The sequence below is a fragment of the Pteropus medius genome, unplaced genomic scaffold, assembly GCF_902729225.1.
Source record: "Pteropus medius unplaced genomic scaffold, Ma_sr-lr_union100, whole genome shotgun sequence".
Lineage (NCBI taxonomy): Eukaryota > Metazoa > Chordata > Mammalia > Chiroptera > Pteropodidae > Pteropus > Pteropus medius.
The window spans coordinates 26101223-26126166 of NW_024352787.1; the positions used below are offsets into that span (position 1 = coordinate 26101223).

Here is a 24944-nt window from a genome sequence, read left to right on the forward strand (position 1 = left end):
CTTCTCATGAGCAGAATGCCAGCAAAAGTGAAGGAAGGTCACTGCCAAGATTAAAATATAAAACACTGGCTCCTGTCTCACTGGCACTCTCTCTTGCCTTCTCATTTGCTCACTCTGATGAAGCCAGCTGCCATGTTGTAAGCTACCACATGGAGAAGTCTACATGGCAGGGAACCAAGGAAGGCTTGGCCAACAACTATTAGCTAGCCAACTGCCAGCAAGGAAGTGGAGTCCCAGTCTAACAGTCCACGAGGACCTGAATCCTGCCAACAACCACTGGTGTGGTCCTGAAGCATAGCCTTTCCCAGTTGAACCCTAAGATGACTGAAGCCTTTGAGAGATTTGGAGCCAGGAGACCTAGCTAAGCCACCCCAAGATTCTCGACCCACAGAAACTGTGAGATAATAAATGTGTGCTGTTTAAGCCACTAAGTTTTGGGGTCATTGGTAATACAACACATAACAATGATATGATGCTGGACACGTCCCCCAAAGGAAGACCATGGGAGACATTTTTCTCAGGCCTTGGTATCTGAAAGAGCAGTACTTCTGAATGCTTTATTTGCTGTTTATCTTACAGAAACAATGAATCATTTAAATGACATTTTCTTCTTGGCTTTGGCTACTAGGAAGCTCAGAGTCAAATCTGCAACCACTTCTAACTGACCAGACCATAGAGAATGTATTTTTTCATCTTATTAGCTAATCTTTAGTTTCCTTTAGTGCAGGTTTATCATTAATCTTTTTTCTCCATTCCTCTCACTTTTTTTTTTTTAATTATAGTTGACAGTCAATATTATTTTATATTAGTTTCAGGTATATAGCACAGTGGTTAGACAATTATATGAATAACGAAGCGATCCCCCCAGTAAGTCTAGTACCCACCTGGCACCATATGTAGTTACTACAATATTATTAACTATATCCCCTATGCTCTACTTTACATTCCTGTGACTATTTTGTAACTACCAATTTGTACTTCTTAACCCCTTCACCTTTTTCATCCAACTCTCATTAACATATATTAAAACCCTTCTGTATTTGTCAAAGTTTGATGATATTAAGGAATATAGAATGTTTTTTAAATAAGCCTTATCTTTTATAGATGAAAGCTGATATCAAGGATTTGCTTCAAAGTAATCGAGGGCAGAGTAGATGGAATTATAGATGTAAAAACAAAATTGGCCATTACAGAGCATGTTTTTTTTTGGAGGGAGGAGAGGCTTGTATAACCTTGTGACTATACTAAAAACCAGTAAATCATATACTTAAAAATCATGAATTATATCTTTTTTAAATGAGCCATTAGTTGGCAATTATTAAACATGGGTGATGGGTACATAGAGATTAACTATGCAATAAGCTATACTTTTTGTTTATATTTGAATTTTTCCTTAATAAAATGTTTAAAATTCTACTGTATTGTACTGATGGTGGTTCACTTCAGTGTGAAGAAGGGGATAGTGAAGAAAAGAGGCCACAGGCAGGGTTTCTACTGCTTTATCTGGGTAGGACAGCACAGGTGTCTTCATAGAGCTTATGATCTGTGTGCTCTGGGGGCGTATGTGTTATACTGAAACAAAAAGCATACTATAACATCATAGGAACTTAGATAAACAGCCTCATATCCCTTTTAGAACAAGACAGGTACCTGAACATACTTAAAATATGGCTGTAAATCAGTATTATCTCATTGAAGTATTGATAATGATGGCTTTTGAATCTAAGCTTTCTTTCCAGGCTATAATGAGACTGCCAAAAACTTGGAACCTTGAAGAGGCAGTCTCACAGTAGGTTAGGCCTTAACATCTTAGCACGTTGGTGAAGAACCTCTTATAAATGTCCTTATCACATTATATTTCCAAACCTCCCAGCACCATGCTGTATACATCACATTTGGTGAAGAACCTCTTATAAGTGTCCTTAACACATTATATTTCACGTTATACATCACATTTTGGTGAAGAACCTCTTATAAATGTCCTTAACACATTATATTTCCAAACCTCCCAGCACCATGCTGTAAGTACCTGTGTGGAATCAGTGACAGAGGCCAGCTGCAGGTACTCAGAGTTGCCCCAACCAAAGAGGCCTCCATCAGCAGACACAGCCAGGCAGCAATCACCATAGGTGGCAACCTGGACAATCTTCACTCCGGTAAGGTCTCCACCCAGCTTGGTGGGTACACTGGTGATATTGTAGTGACCCAGACCTAACATGATGGAAAATACTTTTACTTATTTATTCTCTTAACAAACAATTATATAGGCTTACTATATGTCAAATACAGTTTTAAGCACTTTACAAATACCAACTCAGAAATCCTGTGCTATGGTAACTTCCTTCTCTATGCTTTCTCAGAGGAAGAAAAAGACATAATTGTAATTAGACCATTTTAAAACCCTGTAAATTGTCTAGGTCTAATTCAAGTTAGAAAATTTCTCAAGATGAAAGACCACTATATGATGAACCTATTAGACTTTGCATAAATTACGACAAGCAATTTCTAATGCAATGTTGGGCTTGCTGGAAAATAAAGGAAATCTCTAAGAACCCATCCCAACCAAACCCTCCACCCCATCCCACCCTCAAAACGATAAATGGAAACAGGCAAACTGGCGTGGTAAACAGTAAACAGAGGAAAAGACAGGGCTTGCTTGAAGACAAAGTCACTACCAGCAATGCGACGGAGAGTAATCCCTGGGCAGCACACGTGGCAGAACACTAAACTACAGACTCCTGCTTAAACTGGCTTCCTCACAGGGGCTCAAAGCAGTTGTCAGACTAGCAGCACCCCTTCGCAACAGGCAAAAGCAAATCCAAATCCTCTCTGGAGAAAAGCATCTCCAATTTAGGCTCTTAGAGTTTCCACAAGTTAAATTCAATAAAATATGAGATCGCAATCAAAAATTACTAAACTCATAAGATGCCACTATGAGTGAGAATAAACAGAACCAACAAACAACCGATTTTAGACCCTCCAGACTTCAGACGCTGGAATTAAAATATACAAAATACAAATAACTCTGCATGCAATGTTCAAAGAAATAAAAGCAAGAATAAGAGACTATCAAGAATAACCAGGTAAATATGAACAGGAAACAATTAGAAATGAAAAAATATAGTCAAAATTAAAAACTCAGATGGGTGGCCAAAAACACAAACTACAATCTGAGAAAAGATAGGAGCATGAATTAAGATATGAAATATACAAAGAATTCCTTAAAATCAGTAAGAAAAAGACAAATAAGTCAACAAAAATGGGCAAAAATAACACATACATTTCAGAGAAGAAAAAACAAGACTGGTCAATAAACACGGAAAGATCCTCACTCTCAGTAGTAATTAGGGAAATGCAAATTCAAACCTGAGTGAAATACCATTTCACATCCATCAGACAAGCAAAAACTTTTAGGTAGACAATACCAAGCTTTGCCCTGCTGTTGTGGGGGTTACCTGTTACAACTATTTTAAAAAACAATCTTTGGAATACATATGCATACCCTATAACCTAGCACTTCCACTCACAGAATCTTCACTAGAGCTCCTAGAACTCTTGAACGCATCTACAAGGAGACATATAGATGGTCACAGAAGCACTGCTTGCTACATAACAAAAAGTTGTAAACCATCCAAATATCTATCAACAGGAAAATGAATAAATTGAGGTGTATTCCATAGTAGAATATCATACAGCTATAAAAATGAACTGCATTCAGTGAAGCGGGATACAAAATCAACACATGAAAATCAACCGCATTTCTATATACTAACAGTGAACAATCCAAAACAAGAAATTAAGAAAACAATTCTGTTTACAGTAGCATTAAGAAGAATAAAATACTTAGGAATTAACTTAATCAAAAAGGTGAAAGACTTGTACAATAAAAACTACAAAACATTGCTGAAAGAAATTAAAGAAGATATAGATGGAAAGACATGTTATGTTTATGAACTGGAAGACACAATATTGTTAAGATGTCAATACTATGCAAAGCGATCTACAGATTCAATGTCATTCCTATTAAAATCCCAACAATAATTTTTGCAGAAATAGAAAAATCCATCCTAAAATTCATATAGAATCTCAAAAGGATCCTAAATAGCTAAATGATCTTGAAGAAGAACAGATTTGGAGGACTCATACTTTGTGATTTCAACTCACTACAAAGCTACAGTAATCAAAACAGTGTAGCACTGTCAAAAAGACAAACATATACATCAATGGAATACAATAGGGAGCCCAGAAATAAACCCTCACTTATATTGGTCAAATGATTTTTGACAAGAGTCTCAAGACCATTCAATTAGAAAAGGACAGCCTTCTAACAAATGTGCTGAGAAAACTGGGTGCCCCCATGCAGCAGAAGAATAAAGCTGGACACTTAGCTAACACCATATACAAAAATCAACTCAAAATGGATCAAAAGACCTAAATGTAAGAGCTTAAATTATAAAACTATTGGAAGAAAACATAGGGCAAAAGCTTCACAACACTGTTTTTGGCAATGATTTCTTAGATATGAGCCCAAAGGCACAGGAAACAAAATTAAAAAATAAGTTATTTAGAAAGCCAGCTGATCCTAAGAGCTTTCATAACAAGGAGAAAAAATTTTTTTATTTTCTTTTTATTGTATCTGTATAAGATGACAGATGTTAACTAAACCTTTATGGTAATCATTTCACAATATATGCAAATCAAACCATCATGCTATACACCTTAAACTTACATAATGATATATATCAATTATTTCTTAAAAATGGGGAAAAAATTTAAAGAAAAAAATAAATGAATTTGGCTAATGAAAATTAAAAACTTTTGTGCGTCAAAAGACTATCAACAAAGTAAAAAGGCAATGCAAAAAATGGCAGAAAATATTTGCAAATCAAATAACTGATAAGAGATTCAGAATACAGAGAACTCAACAACCACAACAAAAACAACCTACTTAAAAAATGGGCAAAGGACCTGAACATTTTTCCAAAGATGATATACAAATGGTCAATAAGCACATGAAAAGATGCTCATCATCACTGACTATAAGGAAATGCAAACCACAAACGAAATAATCACTTCGCACCCATTAGGATGGCTACTATTAAAAATATATATACAAAAAAAAACAAAAACAAAAACAAAACCCAGAAAATAACGTGTTAGCGAGGATGTAGAGAAATTAGAACTTCATACATTGTGGTAGGAATATAAAATTGTGTAGTTGCTATGGAAAACAGTATGGCAGTTTCACAAAATTTTAAAATAAAATTACCAATGATCTAGCAATGCCACTTCTGGGTATATACCTAAAAGAATTGAAAGCAGGGTCTCAAAGAGAGATTTGGACACCTGTGTTCATTATTATTCCAAGAAGTAAAAAGTAGAAGCAACCCAAGTGTTCATCAGCAAAATGTGGTATATACATACGAGGGAATATTATTCAGCCTATGAAAAGGAAGGAAATTCTGACAGATGCTACAACATGGATAAATTTTGAAGACATTATGGTAAGTGAAATAAACTAGTTACACACACACACACACAAAGTATGATTCACTTATATGAGGTACCTAGAATAGTCAAATTCATAGAGACAGAAAGTAGAATAGCAGTTACCAGGGGCTGAGGAGGGAAGGAAGAATGGGGAGTTACTGTTTAATGGGTATAAAGTTTCAGTTTTGCAAGACGAAAGAGTTCTGGAGATGGATGGTGGTGACAGTTGCACAAGAATATGGATGTACTTAATACCAGTGAACTACATTTAAAAATGATTTTAAGATGGTAAATTTTATGTTATGTGTATTTAACCACATATCACATTTTTTAAAACTTGAAGAAAGACAAAAAACAAGTTCCAGGCTGGAGTTGGGCTCCCCAGCTATAAAGGGGAAAAAAGAAATTAATGAACTGTAGATACTTATAAAAGGGCTGAATCTTAAGAAACATAATGTTAAGTTTAAACCAATGTATGTAAGATACATATATACAGTATGACTCCTAAAAGAAACAAAACTAGTCAATACATTACTTAGGAGTGTGTATGTGCACATGTGTATAAATTTTTGTTCTCTCAAAGAAAGGAATAACAGAAATAAAATTTGGAATGGTGGATCTCCCTGTAGTAGGAAGAAAAGCATATGAAACAGGAGAGTCACACGTGGGTAGAATCTGCAGTATTGAGAATGTTCTAGGTCTTAAACTGGGTAGTGGTTTCACAAATATTGATTTTGTTATCATGTTTTGTAAGTTACATTTATGTTCTATATCATTTTTTGAGATAAAATTCACATAAGTTCACCATTTCAATCATTATAAAGTACATAATTGAGTGGTTTTCAGTATATTCACAATGTTGTGCAACTATCACCTCTAATTTTAGAACACGTGCATCACCCAGAAAGAAACTTCATATTCAATTGTAGTCACTCCCTATTTCCCACCTCACCCTCGACCCTGGCAACTGCTAATCTACTTTCTGTCTCTATGTATTTGCCTCTTCTGTACATTTCATATAAATGGAATTCCACACTATGTGTCTTTTGTGTCTGGTTTCTTTCACCTAGCATAAGATTTATACAGTTCATCCATGGTATAGCATGTATCAAAAGTTCAGTTATTTTATGGTCAAATAGCATTCCATTACATGTAAATACTGTGGTTTTTAAATTCATTTATCAGTTGATGGATATCTGAGTTGTTTCTAGTTTTTGGATATTATGAAGAATACTATGAACATTTGTGCACAAGTTTTTGTGAGGACAAGTTTTCATTTTTCTTGGATACATACCTAGGAGTGGAATTGCTGGGTCAAATGGTAATTGTTTAACTTTTTGAGGAATGGACAAACTGTTTCCCACAGCTGTTGTACCATTTTAGATTCCTACCAGCAATGTATGAAGGTTTGTATTTCTCCACATCCTTGCCAACACCTGTTATTATGTGAGGTTTTTTTCCTGAGAGTTACCATACCAATGCATGTGAAGTAGTATTTCATGGTATTGATTTGCATTTCCCTAATGACTATTTGTGTATCTTTCCATATGCTTATGGGCCATTTATATAGCTTATTTGGAGAAATATCTATATAAAACGTTTGCTCATTTTTTAATTGGGTTGTTTGTCTTGTTAGTGAATTATAGGAGTTCTTTATATATACTGGATACTAGACCCTCTTCAAATATATGACTTACAAATATTTCTTCCATTCTGTGGGTTGTCTTTTCACTCTGTTGCTCTTGTCTTTTGATGCATAAAAGTTTTTAAATTTTCGTGAAGGTCAATTTATCTATTTTTCCTTCTTTTGCTTATGATTTGGGTGTCATATTTAAGAAACTGCTGTCTAATCTGAGGTCATGAAGATTCACATCTAAGCTTTCTTCTAAGAGTTTTATAGTTTAGATTACATTTATGACTGATCCATTTTCAGGTAATTTTTGTAGATGGTGTATATAGGAGTTCAAATTCATTCTTCTGCATGTAGATATCCAGCTGTCTCAGCACCATTTGTTAAAAAGACTATTCTTTCCCCAATTAAATCGTCTTAGCACTCCTGTCAAAAATAATAGATCACAGATGTATGAGTTTACTTCTGGACTCTCAATTCTATTCTATTGATCTATGCTTATTCTTATGCCAGTGTTTTAATTACTGCTATAGCTTTGTAGTAATCTTTGAAATCAGAAAGTATGATTCCTCCAACTTTGTTCTTAAATTTTTTTTTTTTTTTGGCTACTTGTGGTAATTGTGGTAATTCTATATTAATTTTAGCATCAGTTTGTCCATTTCTACAAATAAGGCAGTTGGAATTTTGATAGGAATTGCACTGAATCTGCAGATCAATTTGGGGAGTACTGCCTACATATCATCTTTTGTATATTCTATAATACATATAAATTAAAAAGATTTTTTTTAAGTAATTCAAAATGTTGAAGATTTTTGAAAGAAAGGAATAGGATGCTCACATAGAAAGTACAAGAGAAAAGGAAAACAACTGATTTAGAAAGAATAGTCAGGGAAGCCTTCACTGAAGAGATGACATCCACGCTGAAGCCTACAGGATGAAAAGGAGAGCAGAGAGCATTCTAGGCTAAGGTCCTATGGCAGCAAAGAAGAGGGCAGGCTCTAGGAACTGACTGCAGGGGGCCTGCATGGCTGGACTCAGAGCCCAGCAAGCAAGGCAGTGAGGCTGAAGGAGGTGTAGCACATGACAGCAAGTTTTTAGAATGGCACCGGGAAACTTAGCCATGGTTATCTCCTGTGATGGGACTTTTACTCTTTACCTTATTCCTATCTATGCTGTCAAAATGTATCAACAATTTATTATTTCTATAAAAAGCTGCTTTTTAAAAATTACCCACATAGGATTTTAAAAATAAAGAGAAGCTTCAACTTTATATTTACCAAAAAGATGTACATTTAGAAAACTGGAATAGTAATTAAATTGGCACGCTTGAATTGACAATCCTCATTGCTAGAGAGGTTATGATTAAAGTGGTACTTCTGTACATTGCTGATGGCAGTATAAGTTGGTAAAACTTTTGAGAGGCAATTTAATAACACTCTGAAAACAAAAATATCCTAATCCTTCGACACACTCCTGAGACTTTATCCTAGGAATAACCCAAACGAAAGAAAAAGCTATACACACACACACACATATTTATACGGTATGTATATATATGTGTATATATATGTGTGTATACATATATATATATACACATATATATACACACATATACATATACACACACACATGCATACATATGATGGCATATTAGCTCCAATGGCTGCTGCACATCCTCTCCTCAAAAAGTATGCCTCCTCACGACAGGGTAATGATTAAGTAACTGTTCAATAAAATGATTAAATGGTTAATTTACCTTATGCTAAATTAATTTGATGTTATATTATACAAATACTAAAAACTGTAAAGGCGAAACTGTTAATATGGAAAAATGTTTTATGTAAATTTAAATAACCATATAAAATCAAACCTATGCTATTATTACTGTATAAAAGATGTACACATATGAACAAGGACTGGAAGAAAACATGAGAAAATGAACAAAGACGATTTGATGTGGTGGTAGGATTACTGAGGATTTACACAAGATTTAAATCTTAAATTTAAAGGCCCTTGCTTCAAACAAATATCAAAAACAAAAAATTAAATATATAAGGTTGATGAAGCTTATCCTTCGTTTCTCTTTCAATGATATTGTTCTTAAACTCAACCTCCTTTTAGGTGGCATTTGTTTCTTCTTGAAAAGGCTCAGAACTCTTTTGTTGAGGGGTGCTCCAATCCTCTAGCCAATCCTTTATTGATTCATTTCTATGGGAGCCAGGGGTGAGGGGATGGGCATGAGACAAACAAAACAGTGTTCCCCAGCAAGCAACAAGAGAGGTAAGAGTCAAATCAGGGAAGGTAGGTTCTAGCCCATGAGAGCCCTACGGCTCACAAAGCCATACTGCACTATCCCCCGGGGTGAAAGGTACACTACCTGTTTGCCCATCGGCACCCCATCCACAAGAATAGACTTCTCCTTTATCCGTTAGGAACAGACTATGGTCCTGACCACAGGCGACCTATTAGACAGACAGAGGTAAGGTTTATTGAGAAGAAATCCTTAGAAGCCCAGAGTCCTAGTCAATGGACTCAAAGCTCAGTAGCATTCCCTACCGCTCCTGAGCACCCAGTGGGCTGGGTCCAGGCAGGCCCTTATCTTTTCTCAATGCACCGCAGCCTAGCTTTTGTCTCCCACTCCACTGAACCTGCTCTTGCTAAAGTAAAGTGTCAGGTGTCGTAAGGAGCAAACTCAAGAGCTCTTCCACACTTTCCCACCTGAGGAACCACTCCCCCCTCCAAAAACCTTTCTCTTTGCCACTCCTCTCTTCTGCCTGTCTAATAGCATCCAGTCTCTGCCCAGCCTCTACTTCTTACCTTTCAGTGTTGGAATCCTCCAAGGTTGTCTTTTGCCCTCTTCTCTCCTCACTCTTCACACTTCCCTGGGAAACTGCATCCATTCCCAAGGCTTTTGCTGTCACCTCCATACTGTTATCTCCAGTCCCAACAACTCTACTGAATTGCAGACCTATTTTCCTAACTGCCTAATGAAAAGCACCCTTTATTGAACAGTTATGTCAGGCACTGTGTAAGTCAACAACCAAGACCACCCAGTACAAAACTGAATCTCAGGGAAGGTTGGTAACTTGCCCAGTTAACATGTGGAGAAGCAGGGACTTCAATTCACATCCATGTGACTCTGAAGCCTGTGCAAGAAGCACTACACTCAACTGCAAATTCACTCTTTCCCTCTTCTTCACTTCCCCCTCCCAGCCAACCCAAGCCTACTCCTCCTACAGTTTGCCCCAATCTGGGTTGAGAACATCAGCAGCCACTCATCTGTCTATGGAGTCACACTCAACTCCTTCCAGCTCATTCCCTGCCCGTCTAATCGAACCTCAAATCCAGTCAATTCTCCTTACACGTCTCCCACCTGTCCCTTTTCTCCGTGGCTTCTCACGCAGCCTTCATCACTTCCTCCCCCGACTAACCTCCACATCATGGCCAAAATTATCTTTCTAAATAGATCATGATTTGCTGTCAATCCCCCTGCTTAGAACCTTTGATAGGCCCCAACCGTCAAGAGGATAAAGTCTAAACTCCTTAGCAAGACATTCAAGACCCTGCACTGTTCACTCTGAACCTATCTTCCAGCCTATCCCACAACACTCCCTTGTAAGCATACCAAACTCCAGCCACACTGCACTTTCTCAGCGGTTAAAGCCTCCAGCTGCTCCCTCCTCTCTGCCAGAAAACTTTTCCTACCACCCATGCCAGGACTATCCGGTCAATTCCTCTGCCACCTCCTCCACGATGCCTTCTCTCCCTTCCATTCCACCCTTGCTAAACAATTCCCGTTTTGGTACTCTTATAGCACTTTTTACATACATTCACTTATGTGTTTAGTATTCAGGTACTTATTATAAGTACCTACCATGTGCCAGACACTGCACTAGGGTTGGGAATAAAATGATAAGCAAGACAAAGCCAGCCTGGAACATACACAGTGCTGTGATACACTCTGATACAGCTAGTTTTTTTTTTAACCTGTCTTCCCAACTAGAGTATTATCTCCCCAAACTTATTAAACTTTGTACCCTCATGATCTACCACAAATCCTGGCTTATAGTATGCAGACAATATAATCTTCACTAAAATAATTAAGAAAATCTGCCTATCAAATTTGCCATCACTCCCTTTCAAAAGTGCCCCAGGAGGCAGGATGAATGGCTCTCAGCCCATACCTCTTACCTGGACCACCTGTCCATCGAAGTCCTGCATTCTATGGACTTTGTGACTTTCACTACAGCCGGGAACCATTTGGGGAGAAACAAGAGATATGGTCATGGTGGTACCGTGGGGTTCTGACTCCTTCCCTGTCACTCCTAATACTGCCCACTCCGCCACAGTAACTATTAGGGAAATTCTCAAGGTCGGATATAAGGCAGAGTTAGACCTAGATAGACATGAAAGTAAAACAAAACAAACAAAATTCTTTGCTGATTTTCATATGCTGCCAGAGTTGACACTGGTATTTAGAACAACCAGCATAATGCAAGGAATTAAGGGTAAATTTTTTTTAAGACTAAATGAATAGGACTGAAACAGAGGAGAATTTTTGAAGTTAATCAATTTGGTTAAAAATACAAAACTAATTGAAAGAAGTTCTACACATTACAATCAATGCTCACGGGCCCTCCCCTTCCACCAAACTCATGTAGAAAGCTCAACCAGCAGTGGAACAATCCTCTCCACAGCTTTCCAGAGAATTCTCACTGCTCCTCACACACAAGGAATCTTGCTTACTGCTCTGTGGCTCTATCACACAGTAATCATTCAAGAAATGTTTAGTACTTAACACAATTGGGGGAAAGAGTAGTTTTTTCAGGAACTCACCTGTAAATTTCATTTTCAACCACCTTTCTTCCACACTGCCCATAAGAATTGTTTCCCATGCTGAAGACTAAAAAATAATACCCTCAGTTAAATCAATTCTTAAGAGTCTGAGAATATCAGGTTCATGAAGTTCTAGAATGTCAGGACTGGAAGGCAGTCTCAGAGAGTGATCCTAGTCCAACCACTCACCCTAGCTGCCAGTTGGTTTCCTTCTCCAATATTCCCAGCCCAAGCAGGCAGAGCCACAGGCATGTTGGGGTCTAGATGTGCTGCAACTGCCTGGGTCACCTTTACTGTTCTGCCTGCCTTTCACCCTCCCCCTCCCGGGATTCCACCTTACACAAGGCAAGTACCTCCTGTGAGAGGCGTCAGCATTCCCATTTCCTGAACCTGTCACTAGGTTCCCCTCAATGCAAAATCCCTCTTGAAAGAGTTTCTAAATACCACCTTCATTTTTCCCTACAAAGTATACTTAGCCAGAAAATTAAATTTGAAAGTCAAGCTGGCCTTTCCCTAGAAATAACCGCTGTTCATGAGAGGGTTGGGCTTATCTGGGAGCCTTGACTCTGAAAGCCTCTCCACCACTTGGTAGAAGTGTTAGCAAACAGGCTTCTTTCAGTACAATAGAAAAAAATCAAATGCATGTGCAGCCCAGCTTGGCGACTTTATGTAAAGAAAGTAGGAGGCTTTGATAAGGCTGCCTGATGTGTGCTGTGACATTTATAGATACCTAAGATTTTCCAAGAACCATAGAGAGCAGAGAGCATAAAAGATTTAGCCAGGGCTGACCAATACAGCTCTCCTGAGCCATCCTAACTGATTTGCTCAGGAAATGCCAACAGCTTCACTAATTAGATGAGGCTAAATCAAACAAGCCACTTGAGGCTCAACGGCAAGAAAGTGGCTCCCCCACTCCTCCAGCAATCTTGAACATGTCAATTCACCTCCTTCACCATCTGTGAGGACAAGAGAGTGGGCTCTGCCGCATGAGACCTGTAGCACCTGTGTCTCCTGAGGTCTGTCGAGAGGAAGTAGAACAGGTGAGGGCTCCAAAACATATTCATATCCCCTTGCTGTAACAAAAACAACCAGGTTCATTACACTGATCGAGAGTCATAGCACTTCTAACATTAAAAATCATATTGTCCAACCCCCACATTTTTAAACACAGATTTGAATGACTTACTCAAGGCACACAGGCTACTAGTGGAGCTAGAACTAGAATCCCAGTCTCCAACTCCCAACTCACTGCACCACTTTGCTGCCATTAAATATTGGGTAATTGAAAAGCATACTTAGTCTTATTTTAAAAATCTCTTTAAATGTCATTTAATTGTTTGAATTTTTAAGGAAAGTAAAAGCATTTTCTTTCTGCAATGCCCACTAAAATTTCTTAGTAAGGTGAAGAACAGCAAATATTGTTATATTAAAAAGAGGCAAAAAAAAAAAAATGTAGATGCATTTACTTGTATATATATTAAATCTCTCTAGAAAGATAACCTAGAAACTGTTAAAACAGGTTGTCATCAGAGACAAAAACCATGTGGCTGGGAGGCCAGAGGTGGAAAGCAACTTTTCATCATATATTCTACTGTGCCTTTAGGATGTTGAACTATATATAAAAAAGAAAATTTTAATATTTAAATAACCACATAAAGGGAAAAGTTTATGAGAAGTCACTCTAAAGAAGAACCTCATTGTTCTTTACAATCCCAATGGAGAAGCCAGATTGGACTATGTAAATAATTCCTCTTCTATGTTTTAACCGATGAGCTTTTGAATATTTATAAGGTAGGCTGGAGTTAAAGAGAAGGTCTGTAAATGCAATGGTTCTCAACCTACACTCCACTAAATAACTCATTTTCTCTTTTGAATGCATGCTTAAAAAGATTTTGTCTACCAAATAAATGGCATTATTACTGTTATAATAATATACTTGCTTATTTGTATTCTTTAGTGACTAATATAATTTTCAGACAGAGCTTTTGATCAGCATAGAATAACTGGTTCATCACAACAAGATAGGATTCTAAGCAAAATCAGAGAAACTGGACAATGTTGTTAGCTTATATGGCTTTATTAGCTGAAAATATATAGTACTTAAGAATACTGAAAAGTGACTCACATCCCCCTTTACTATATGCAAAAATCCTAAGGGCCTGGGAAGCAGTAAACACCTAACATTTAAAGGGAATCTGGCTCTAGATCCAACTACCAATTGACAGAAAATATAGAGGATCACAAAAAATGAGGACATACTCAGTAAACCCCAGACTTAAAAATTCTATAGGATAAAAACATGATTTCTTTAATAAATAAGTTTTAGATAAAAAAGATTAAAACAAACTTAAAAGACTTTTAAAAGTCTTATCAACCAATTGCAATGTCTGGACCTTATTTGGATCTTGATTCAAATAAATTTCTAAAAATTAAAAATTTAATGACATTTATGAGACAACTGGCAATTTGAACATTGACTAGAAAATTGATGATATTAAGAGATTATAATATTAATTATTTTTATATGTGATCATGTTGTTAACTTTTTTAAAGTCCTTATTTTTTTAAGAGATGTACTGAAATATTTATGAATGAAATCAATAATATTAGGAATTCCTTCAAATTTATTGAGGAGAAGGTGGGAGAAACGAAAACAAGACTGGCATGAGTTGATAACTGCTGAAGCTGGTGACAGTATACAGGATGCATTACACTAGTCTGTCCATTTCGACATATGACTAAAGTTTTCCTAATTAAAGGTATAAAAAAAAGTGATGTGGCATCTTACAGCTAGTAAGACTTCAATACTAGCTTACAAAATAACCTGATTTAAAATTAAGTGAAAAAAAGCAGAAAACAAAATATATGCTATGATCAAAATAAAATATAAATGAACAGAAAAAAATGAAGGTCTGTCTGATATATATAAATGAACAGAAAAAAATGAAGGTCTGTCTGGTATATACGTCTAGGTAACTTCTCCCTTAATTTAAAAAACATTTCTTATTTTTCTCATTATATTGTTTGGCTAATGTCTACTTTTAAAAATGTCATTATAAATGATTTCTAACATTTTTACAACTTTCAAACAACTAAAATAAAGCCTCCATCTTAAGGAGTTCATTCAACTTTTTTCCCAGACCATATTCTAGGTACTATAGAGTATTTCGGGCTATCTCCAAGCTAGGAAAGAAAGGTCATCTCTTTGGGGCCAAAAGGGAACATCTTTACTTAACAGCAAATGCCTTTTTGCCTAGAGGTTCAATATTATTACCAAAGAGGCTGAAAAACAATTAGTGCAGATGGTTTCAAACAATATTCCTTTAAGACTCCATCTAGCTTGTCATATGGTTTGGTTTATGTAGTCGAACTCATGAAAATCCAAAGGGAGCTTTCTTAGACCAATCACAGCAGAGAGAAGCCAAGGTGAGAATGCTTACTTTTATCTTTCCGGCTCCTATGAAATCCAAGCTGAGAATCTTTGTTAAGTCCCATACCCCAAACCTTCGTAACATCTTTGGTTTTAGAAGACAGCAATGTGAACCCATAGCCACAAGCAGCTGATGAAATCTGAAAAAGAGTTCCCATAAGGAATTAACCTATATATGCGATATCAAGTTTTTTTCAGCAACTTATGACAGGTTATTTACTCAATCCAAAAGTACATACTATTAAGATAGAAACTAACATTTATTGAACATTTACTATGGGTTAAGTGTTTGATATGTATTATCTCATTTAATCTTTACAGGGATCCTATGAACTAGGTATTATCATCATCCCCACTCACCCGGACAGTCTAGCATAGTAGTTAAGTTGAATACTGCCTTAGTTTACATCTTTGCTCTACTCCTTACCAGATGTAGACCTAAGATAGATTACTTAACTTCTCTGTATCTGTTTCCCTCTCTGTAAAATGGAAATAATAAGTGTGTTTCTCATTGGGTTGTTCTGAGGACTAAATTAGTTAATAGAGCTAAAATACTTACAGTAAATAGTACCTGACTTAATGTAAGAGCTTCATAATGTACTTGTTATTATTGTTACTACTACTAATAGTAGTATTTGGTAAATGAGAAAAATCAGGTTTCCTAGAGATTAAGTAACTTGCCTAATATAGTCACAGAGCTAATAAATGGAAACTATTTGATTACAGCATGCATATAATATCTCAAAAAGTCCAGTTTCGATGAAAAAGTACAAGACATGCAAAGAAGCAAGTAAGTGTGACCTATACCAAGGGGAAAAAAGCAGCCAAAAGAAACTGACAGTAAGTGGACCTAGATGTTGGATTTGTCAAAAACTTTAATGAACTGTTGTTCAAATAATTTAAAAAAAAAAAAAACTGTTTAAAGAATTAAAGGAAAACATGATGACAATGACTCAACAAATATGGAAGCTGAATAGAGAAATACAAATATTAAAACCTAACTGGAAATTCTAGAGTTGTACACTAATCAAAACAAAAAATTCACTATATAGGCTCAACAGCAAATTTGAACTGGTGAAGAAAGAATCAGTTAACTTAAAGAAATATCAATAGAAATTATTCATTCTGAAGAACAGGGAAAAATTTTTTTTAAAAATGAACAGTTGCCTCAGAGACCTATAACATAACAGGAAGTGTATCAACATTTATGTAATGGGAGTCCCAGAAGGGCAAGAGAGAAAGAGGCAGGTAAAAAATATTTAAAGAAATAATGGCAGAGCCAAAAGTATACAATGGCGAAAGGAAGTCTCTTCAATAAATTGTTGGAAACAGGAAAGCCAGATGCAAAAGAAATTACACCGCTATCTGACACCATCACAAAAATTAACTCAAAATGGATTGAAGACTTGGATATAAGACCTAAAACAATAAAATACATAGAAGAAAACATAGGCATTATACTTACCAACCTTGGTCTCAAGGGGTTTTTGTGAACTTGACCTCAAAGACATAGTAAGTAAAAGAAAAAAAAAATGGGACTACATCAAACTAAAAAGTTTCTGTTCAGCAGAAGAAATCAACAATACAAAAAGACCACCAATCAAATGGGAGAAGATCATTGCAAACAATCCTCCGATAAGGATAAATATCCAAAATATATAGAGAATTCATACAACTTGACAACAAAAAAACAATCCAATAAAAAGTGGGCAGAGAATCTGAACTCTTTTGCAAAGAAGACGGCCAGCAGATACATGAAAAAATGTTCAACAGCATTAGTTATAAGGGAAATGTAAATCAAAACCACAATGAGACACCATGTCATACATGTTAAAATGGCTGCTGCCAACAAGACAAGAAATAACAAGTTGGAAAGGATGTGGAGAAAAGAGAATCCTCGCACATTGCTGGAGGGAATGTAAATTGGTGCAGCCAGTATGTTAAACAGCATGGCATTTCCTCAAAAAATTAATAACAGAGCTACCATGTGACATATGACCTAGCAATCTACCTGAAAATTTGAAAATACTTATTTGTAAAGATATATGTACCCCTATGTACACTGCATCATTACTCACAATAGCCAAGACATAAAAACAACCTAAGTGTCTTTAGATAGATAACTGTATATATGTGGTATATATATACAATGGAATATTACTCAGCCATTAAAAAATATGAAATAGTGCTATTTCCAACAACATGAATAGATCTTGAGACTAGTATGCTAAGTGAGGTAAGTCAGATGAAAAAAGACAAGAACTGTGTAATATCATGCATATATGGGATATAAAACAAAAAGCAACAAATGAACGAACAAAACGAACATACAAACAAATGAAACAACAAACTCAGAGATACAGACAACAGAATGGTGGTTACAGAGAGGATGATGGGTAGAGGGAGAGCTATGAAGATAAAGGGGGTCCAAATACACGATGACAGGAGACTAGACTTGGGGTGGTGGGCACACAATAGAGTATACATATGTTGTATTATAGAGTTATACACCTGAAATTTATATAATTGTTACTTTAATAACTTTAATAAAAAATTTTTAAAGAGTGAACATTAGCATTTGAAAACAAAGAAAAAGAATGGCAGAAAATTTACCAATGGATCAGTTGTAGGCAAAACAACGGATCAAGATTGATCAACAAATCAGTTAAACTCTTGAAAAACTGAGAAAATCTTAAAAACAACAAAAAAATGGATTCATCAAGTATAAGGGAACAAGATCAAAAGCTAACTTCTCATCAGCAACAATGGAGACCAGAAATCAGAATATTTTCAAAGTGCTGAAAGACAAAAACTGCTAACCAAGAATTCCATATCCAGCAAAACTATCCTTAGAGAAATGAAAATAAAATATACAATCCCCCAAACTAAGAGAATTCACTGCTAGTGGACCTGCCATAATAAGCACTAAAGAAGTCCTTCGGTCAACAATACTGTATTAAATACTTCAAGATTACTAAGACGCTGGATCTTAAATGTTCTCACCACAAAAAAGAAACGATAATTCTGTGATATGGTAGATATGTAAGATAATGCTATGGTGGCAATCATACTGTAATACAGAAATGTATATGTTCATACATTTATACAGCCCATTGTACACGTTAAACTTACACAGTGTTATATGTCAATTACATCTCAGTTGTTTTTTTTTTTAAATATTTCAGGCCAAAAGGAAATGACAGTAGATGGTAACTAACAATCACAAAAAGAAATGAACTGTACCAATGAAAGTAATTATACAAGTAATTATAAGACATGTAAATATATTTTTTCTCTTCTCTTGAATGATTAGAAAGACAACTGCATAAAATAATTACAGAATTGTATTATGGGCTTAAAACACATAAAGATATAATATATATCACAACAACCACACAAAGGAGAGAGGAGGAAATGAAGCTATGTTAGAACAAAGTTGTTGTTTTTCAGAATTAGGTCACTATTAATATAAAGTAGATTGTATAAAGTAAGATACATATTGTAATCCCAAGAGCAACCACCAAAAAAAAAAAAAATACTAAAATAATACATAGTGAAACATCCAACAAAAGGTCCACTAGAAAAATATCTATTTAAGATAAAAGACAGTAAAGCAAGAGCAGAGGAACAAAAACGACAGAAAGAAACAGCAAAATAACAGGTGCAATCCAACCATATCAATAATTATATTAAAAGAACATGGATTGAATAACATCAGTGAAAATGGTGGAACAACAACAACTCTGGCCAATATTGTCAGGGTCACCTTTTCAGAACTCTGGAAATTAACCAAAAGCTTAGAGCAATCTGGAGTGTTTACTCGAGAGGCAGTTGAATCTCAGCAAGAACAGCATGATTTGTGGTGTTTTAACTTCACCTCTCCTCAACTCTCAAGTAGCCTTGACAACCAACAGCTTACAATCATGCTGAAAATTGGCAATCTAGCAGCCACTGAAGGAGGCAGAGTGGAATTGGAACTTCAAAGCCTCATTCCCAGAGAATTCTCATTTGAACTATCCCATTTATCTTTTGTCTCTGTGAATTTGCCTATTCTAGATATTTCATATAAGTGAAATCATACGATATTTATACTTTTGTATCTAGCTTATTTCACTTAGTATGATGTCTTCAAGGTTCATCCATGTTGTAGCATGTGTCAGAACTTCATTCCTTTTTACAGCTGAATAATATTTCGTTGTACGTATATACCACATTTTGTTTATCCATTCACCCGTTGATGGACACCTGGAATGCTTCTACCTTTTGACTGTTATGAATAATGCTACAGTAAGCATTGCTGTACAAGTATCTGAAAACCTGTTGTCAGTTCTTTTGTGTATTTACCTAGGAATGGGATTGCTGGATCATACAGTAATTCTTTCTGTGTGGTTCCCTGGAAGGCCCTACTTGTGAGGCAGTATTTATTTGACCTGATCCCTTAGTAAAGATGGGGAAATTTATTGTTTACATGACTTAAGAAAATCTGTCCAATTACTAGCTGTCTACTAAGCTAACTGAACAGAGACCTTAGTAGCTACACATGACAAAGAATATTAACTTTATCAAATTAGTTCAGAAAAGTCACTAAACAACAATAAACAGCAACAACAAACCCTAGGGAGGTGGGAATATTTTATTTCCAGAGTTGTCACATAGTATCATTTTTAATATCCAGTTTTCAACAAGAGAAAACACAAGAGATGAAAAGAAATGATAAATTATAGCCCATATACAGGAGAAAAAAATGCAGTCAACAAAAATAGCTCCTGCACAGAGTGGAGTGAACATGGACGGTATAGGTCAGCATAACAAAGGAGCACAAGGAAACATTTCAGGTGATGAATATGTTCACCATTTTGATTGTGGTGATGGTTTCACAGATGTACACATATGTCAAAACCTATCAATTGTACCATTTATTGTATGCCAGGTATAATTCAATAAGTCTGTTAAAAATAACTCTTAACTAGTGTTAATATTTTGTCTCTGGCCTAGTACTAAGAACTTTTATACTTTTTGGTTTTTGCTTTTTATTTTTAAATAAAAAATGAGGGAGATTTAAAAAATTGCTCCTGCAGAAGCCTAGATATTAGACTTAGGACAAAGACTCCGAAATCAACTATTTTAAATACATTCAAAGAACTAAAAGAAACCACATGTGAAAAACTAAAGGAAAGTATGAATACATAGAAATTTTGAAGCTAAAAAGTACAATAACTGAAATTAAAAATTCACTAGATGAGTTCTCATCATATTTGAGCAGGCAAAAAAAATAATCAGCAAACTTGAAGATAGTTCAACTGAGCTTCAGATACCTGTGGGACAAACCAAGCATACTACCATACATATAATGAGAGTCCCAGAAGGAGAGAAGAGAAAGGGGCAGAAAGAATTTTTGAATAAATAATAGGGTATAGTGGATGGGATAAATAGGAGCACAGAGAATTTTTAGTGCTGCAAAAATAATCTATATAGTACTATAATGACCAATACATGTCATTACACATTTGTCCAAATCCACGGAGTATACCACATCAAGAACAGACCCAAATGTAAACTATGGACTTTGGGTGATTATGATGTATCAATATAAGATCATCGATTTTAACAATGTATCAGTTTGGGAATGTGGGGGCGTTGATAATGAGGGAGGCTATGCATGTGTGTGTGGGAAATCTCTGTATCTTCAGCTCAACTGTCCTGTGAACCTAAAACTGCTCTAAAAAAATTGAGTCTTAAAAGAAAAAAAAAGAATGGCCCAAAACATCTCAAATATGATGAAAACATGAATCTAGACATTCAAGAAGCAAAATGAACTCCAAAAAATAAACTGAAAGATATCCACACATAGAAACATCATAATCAAATTGTGAAAAGTAAAAGACAAAGAATCTTGAAAGCAGCAACAGAAAAGTAACATCACATATAACAGATCTTCAATAAGTTATATAGCTGATTTCTCATCAGAAACCATTTAGGCCAGAAGGTAGTGAGATGGCTTTTCTTTCAAAGTGCTGAAAGAAAAAAAAAAAAAAAAAACCTGTCAACCAAGAAATCTACATTCAGTACAACTATCTTTAAGAATGATATTTAAAAATAAAACGAAGATGGTGAAGATGTGGGGAAACTGACATTCTCATACATTGCCTGTGGGAATGTAAAATGCTACAGCCACTGTGGAAAACAATCTGGAAGTTCTCCAAAAGGTTAAACATAGAAAGAATTACTATATGATCCAGCAATCCCATTCCTAGGTAAATATACAAAAGAACTGACAACAGGTTTTCAGATACTTGTACAGCAATACTTACTGCAGCATTATTCACAACAGTCAAAAGGTAGAAGCAATCCAGGTGTCCATCAACGGGTGAATGGATAAACAAAATGTGGTATATACGTACAACGAAATATTATTCAGCTGTAAAAAGGAATGAAGTTCTGACACGTGCTACAACATGGATGAACCTTGAAGACAGCATACTAAGTGAAATAAGCTAGATACAAAAGTATAAATATCGTATGATTTCACTTATATGAAATATCTACAATAGGCAAATTCAGAGACAAAATAGGTAGATGAGTGGTTACCAGGGGCTGTAAGTAGGGGAAAATGGAAAGTTATTGCTTAACAATTACAGAGTTTATGATTAGGGCAATGAAAAAGTTTTAGAAATAATAGTGGTGATGGCACAACACTGTGAAGTAATTAATGCCAATGAATTATACTTTAAAATGGTTACAATGGCAAATTTTACGTTATGTATATTTTTTTCCACAATTTTTAAAAACTAGTAACATACCAAAAACCAATAAATGGGTGAATTGTATGTGTGAATTATATCTCAACAAAGCTGTTTTTAAAAAAAAAAAAATTTTTAAAAAGAAGAAATATACTACCAAATACACAAAAACAGAGATTCATCACTAGCAGACCCGCCCTACAAAAAACACTAAAGAAAAGTCTTGAGGCAGAAAATAAAAGGACACAAGACAGTAACTCAAATCTACATAAAGAAATAAAGAGCACCAGTTAAGTCACTGCATAAGTAAATAAATTTTTTAATGAATAAAAATATAAGACAGTATAAATATATTTTTTCTCCTTTCTGATATAAAAGAAAACTGCATAAAGTGATAATTATAAATATATGCTAATGGGAATATGAGACATAAATATGTAATTTATGACAATAATAGCACAACAGAGGAAGAAAAGGACAGAGCTATATATAAGCAAAGTTTTTGTATAGTACTGAAATTAACTTGGTATTAATCAAAACTAATAAAAGAAATGACAAAGAAATTCAAATGTACACTAGGAAACAGCTATTTAACACAGAAAAAAGCAAAAGGGGATGGCCAGGGGAACAAAAAAAGATGACAAATAACAAAACAGCTGCCCTATATCCTACCTTCATTAAATTATATTAAATAAAAATGGATTTAACACTCCAACTGAAAGGCGGAAATTGGTAAAATGGATAAGAAAACATGACCCTACTATATGTAGTCAAGAGCCATGTTTAGATTCAAAGATACAGATAGAAAATGAAAAGTTAGGAAATTACATAATATACAAATAGCAATAAGAGAACTGAAGCAGCTATACTAATGTCTGGCAAAATAGACTTGAAAACAAAAAAATGTTACTGGAGACAAAGAATACATTTTACAATAATAAAAAGATCAATGCATCAAGAAATAGAACAGCTATAAATATATATGCACCTAGCAACAAAACCACAAAATACATGAAGCAAAAGCTGACAGAACTGAATGGAGAAACAGAGAAGTCAGCAATAGCTGAAGATGTCCATATCCCACTCTCAATAACTGACAGAACAAAAAGGCAGAAAATCAGAAAGGATACAGAAAACTTGAACAATGCTATCGACCAACTTGATCTGTCATTTATAATCTTACACCCACCCAAACAGCAAAATACACATACTTTTCAAACACACATGGAACACAGACCTTATGCTAGGCTATAAAACGAAGTCTCAATACACTTAAAATGACTAAAATTAAATAAAATAGGTTCTCCAACCACAACAGAATTAGAAATAAATAAATTAGAGAAATTCACAATTCAAAAATTAAATACTTCTAAATAACTCATGGGTCAAAGGAGAAACCACAAAAGAAACTGAAAACTACTTTAAGGTGAATGAGACAAAAACACAACATATCAGAATTGATGGGCTGAGCTAAACAGCGCTTAGAAGAAAAATTATAGCTATAAACACCTACATTAAATAAACAGACCTCAATAGTAGCCTAAACTTCTACTTTAAGAAACAAAAAAGGAGAAGGGAAAAGATGGCGTAGATGACAGAGGCTTTGTTCATCCCTCTTGCAACCACATCAAAGTTGTGACAGAAACACGGAACAAACAGCAAGCAGAGTCATCTGAGATCTAGATGAACAGAAGTCCTACAATTAGAGAGAGAAGTAAGAAATCAACCTGCAACAGTAGAAGATAGAAGCAGGCAAAGACATGAGGCTGCCTGGTCCCAAGAGGCTGAGTGTGACAAAGGCTATGGCAGTGGCAGCCGACAGCTGCAGACATCTCTTAAAGGGGCTGTGTCCGCAATTGGACTTTCATGATTACAGACCTGCCTGCTCTGAGCACCTGCGCTGCATCGGCTGCTCAGGCGGCACCAGGAATTTAAAAGGGGACACTTAGTTGATGGAGTAAGGGCCAGAGGTGAGGCTTTCTCCTGGGCAGAAGTGCTGGCAGTATCCATTGTTCCTCTGTTGAGCCCTCCCCATCCCAGTGTGCAGACGTAGCTCCACCATAGCTGAGACATCATCAAATTGGATAACGGAGGTCACTCTGCCCAGAGGATTCCTTGAGACTCCACCTCACCAACTCACAGCCCCGCCTAAGCCACATCCAGGTGTGTCCTTGGCAAGTCCCATGCTCCTTGCTGAGCCAACTCCAAGACCCACACAGGTGGAAGCTGGCCTCAGTTGCTGGTGTGGCCTCTTGAGGCAACAATAAGCACAAGATCTGTGAAAGGCTTGCTGAATTTTAACAGGTGGCCCCAGAGGGGCACAGCCTGGAGCTAAATTTGGCCTGCAGCTGAACCCCTCTCAGGACTGTGCCACTGGACATCTACTACACAAAGCCACGCTAATAAGACCAGAAGACAAGAGTTTTGCTTAATACATAGAAACAGACACAGAAAGGCAGTCAAAGAGGGAAGACAAAGAAGCAGAAACCATATGAGAGAACACAACAGAGATCTAGGAATAATGGAGTCAAGCAATCTAACAGATGCAGAGTTCAAAACACTGGTTATAAAGATGCTCAATGAACTTAGGGGAAGTGTAGATGAATTCAGTGAGAACTTTAACAAAGAGATTTTTAAAAAACCCATAAAAATGGAATTGAAATTATAAAAGGGAACCAGTCATAAATGAAGAACGCATTATCTGAGATAAAGAGTATAGAAGAGGAAATCAACAGAGTGAATAAAGAAGAGGATTGAACCACCACTACAGAGTGTGGGGAAGCCAAGGAAACTCAATCAGAGGATGGGTAAGCCAAGG

General features: G+C 35.8%; 1 protein-coding gene across 1 annotated transcript in view; it reads right to left on the reverse strand.

The window, feature by feature from the left end:
- Window positions 1-24944, reverse strand: part of RCC1L (RCC1 like) — a 41536-nt gene that overhangs the window by 12029 nt on the left and 4563 nt on the right. Inside the window, exons 2-7 of the mRNA XM_039849588.1 lie at window positions 15397-15526; window positions 12901-13029; window positions 11957-12023; window positions 11312-11363; window positions 9498-9582; window positions 2030-2211 (exon numbers count right to left, since the gene is read on the reverse strand). Coding sequence (XP_039705522.1) covers window positions 2030-2211; window positions 9498-9582; window positions 11312-11363; window positions 11957-12023; window positions 12901-13029; window positions 15397-15526 — 645 coding nt within the window. The remainder of the gene's footprint in view (window positions 1-2029; window positions 2212-9497; window positions 9583-11311; window positions 11364-11956; window positions 12024-12900; window positions 13030-15396; window positions 15527-24944) is intronic.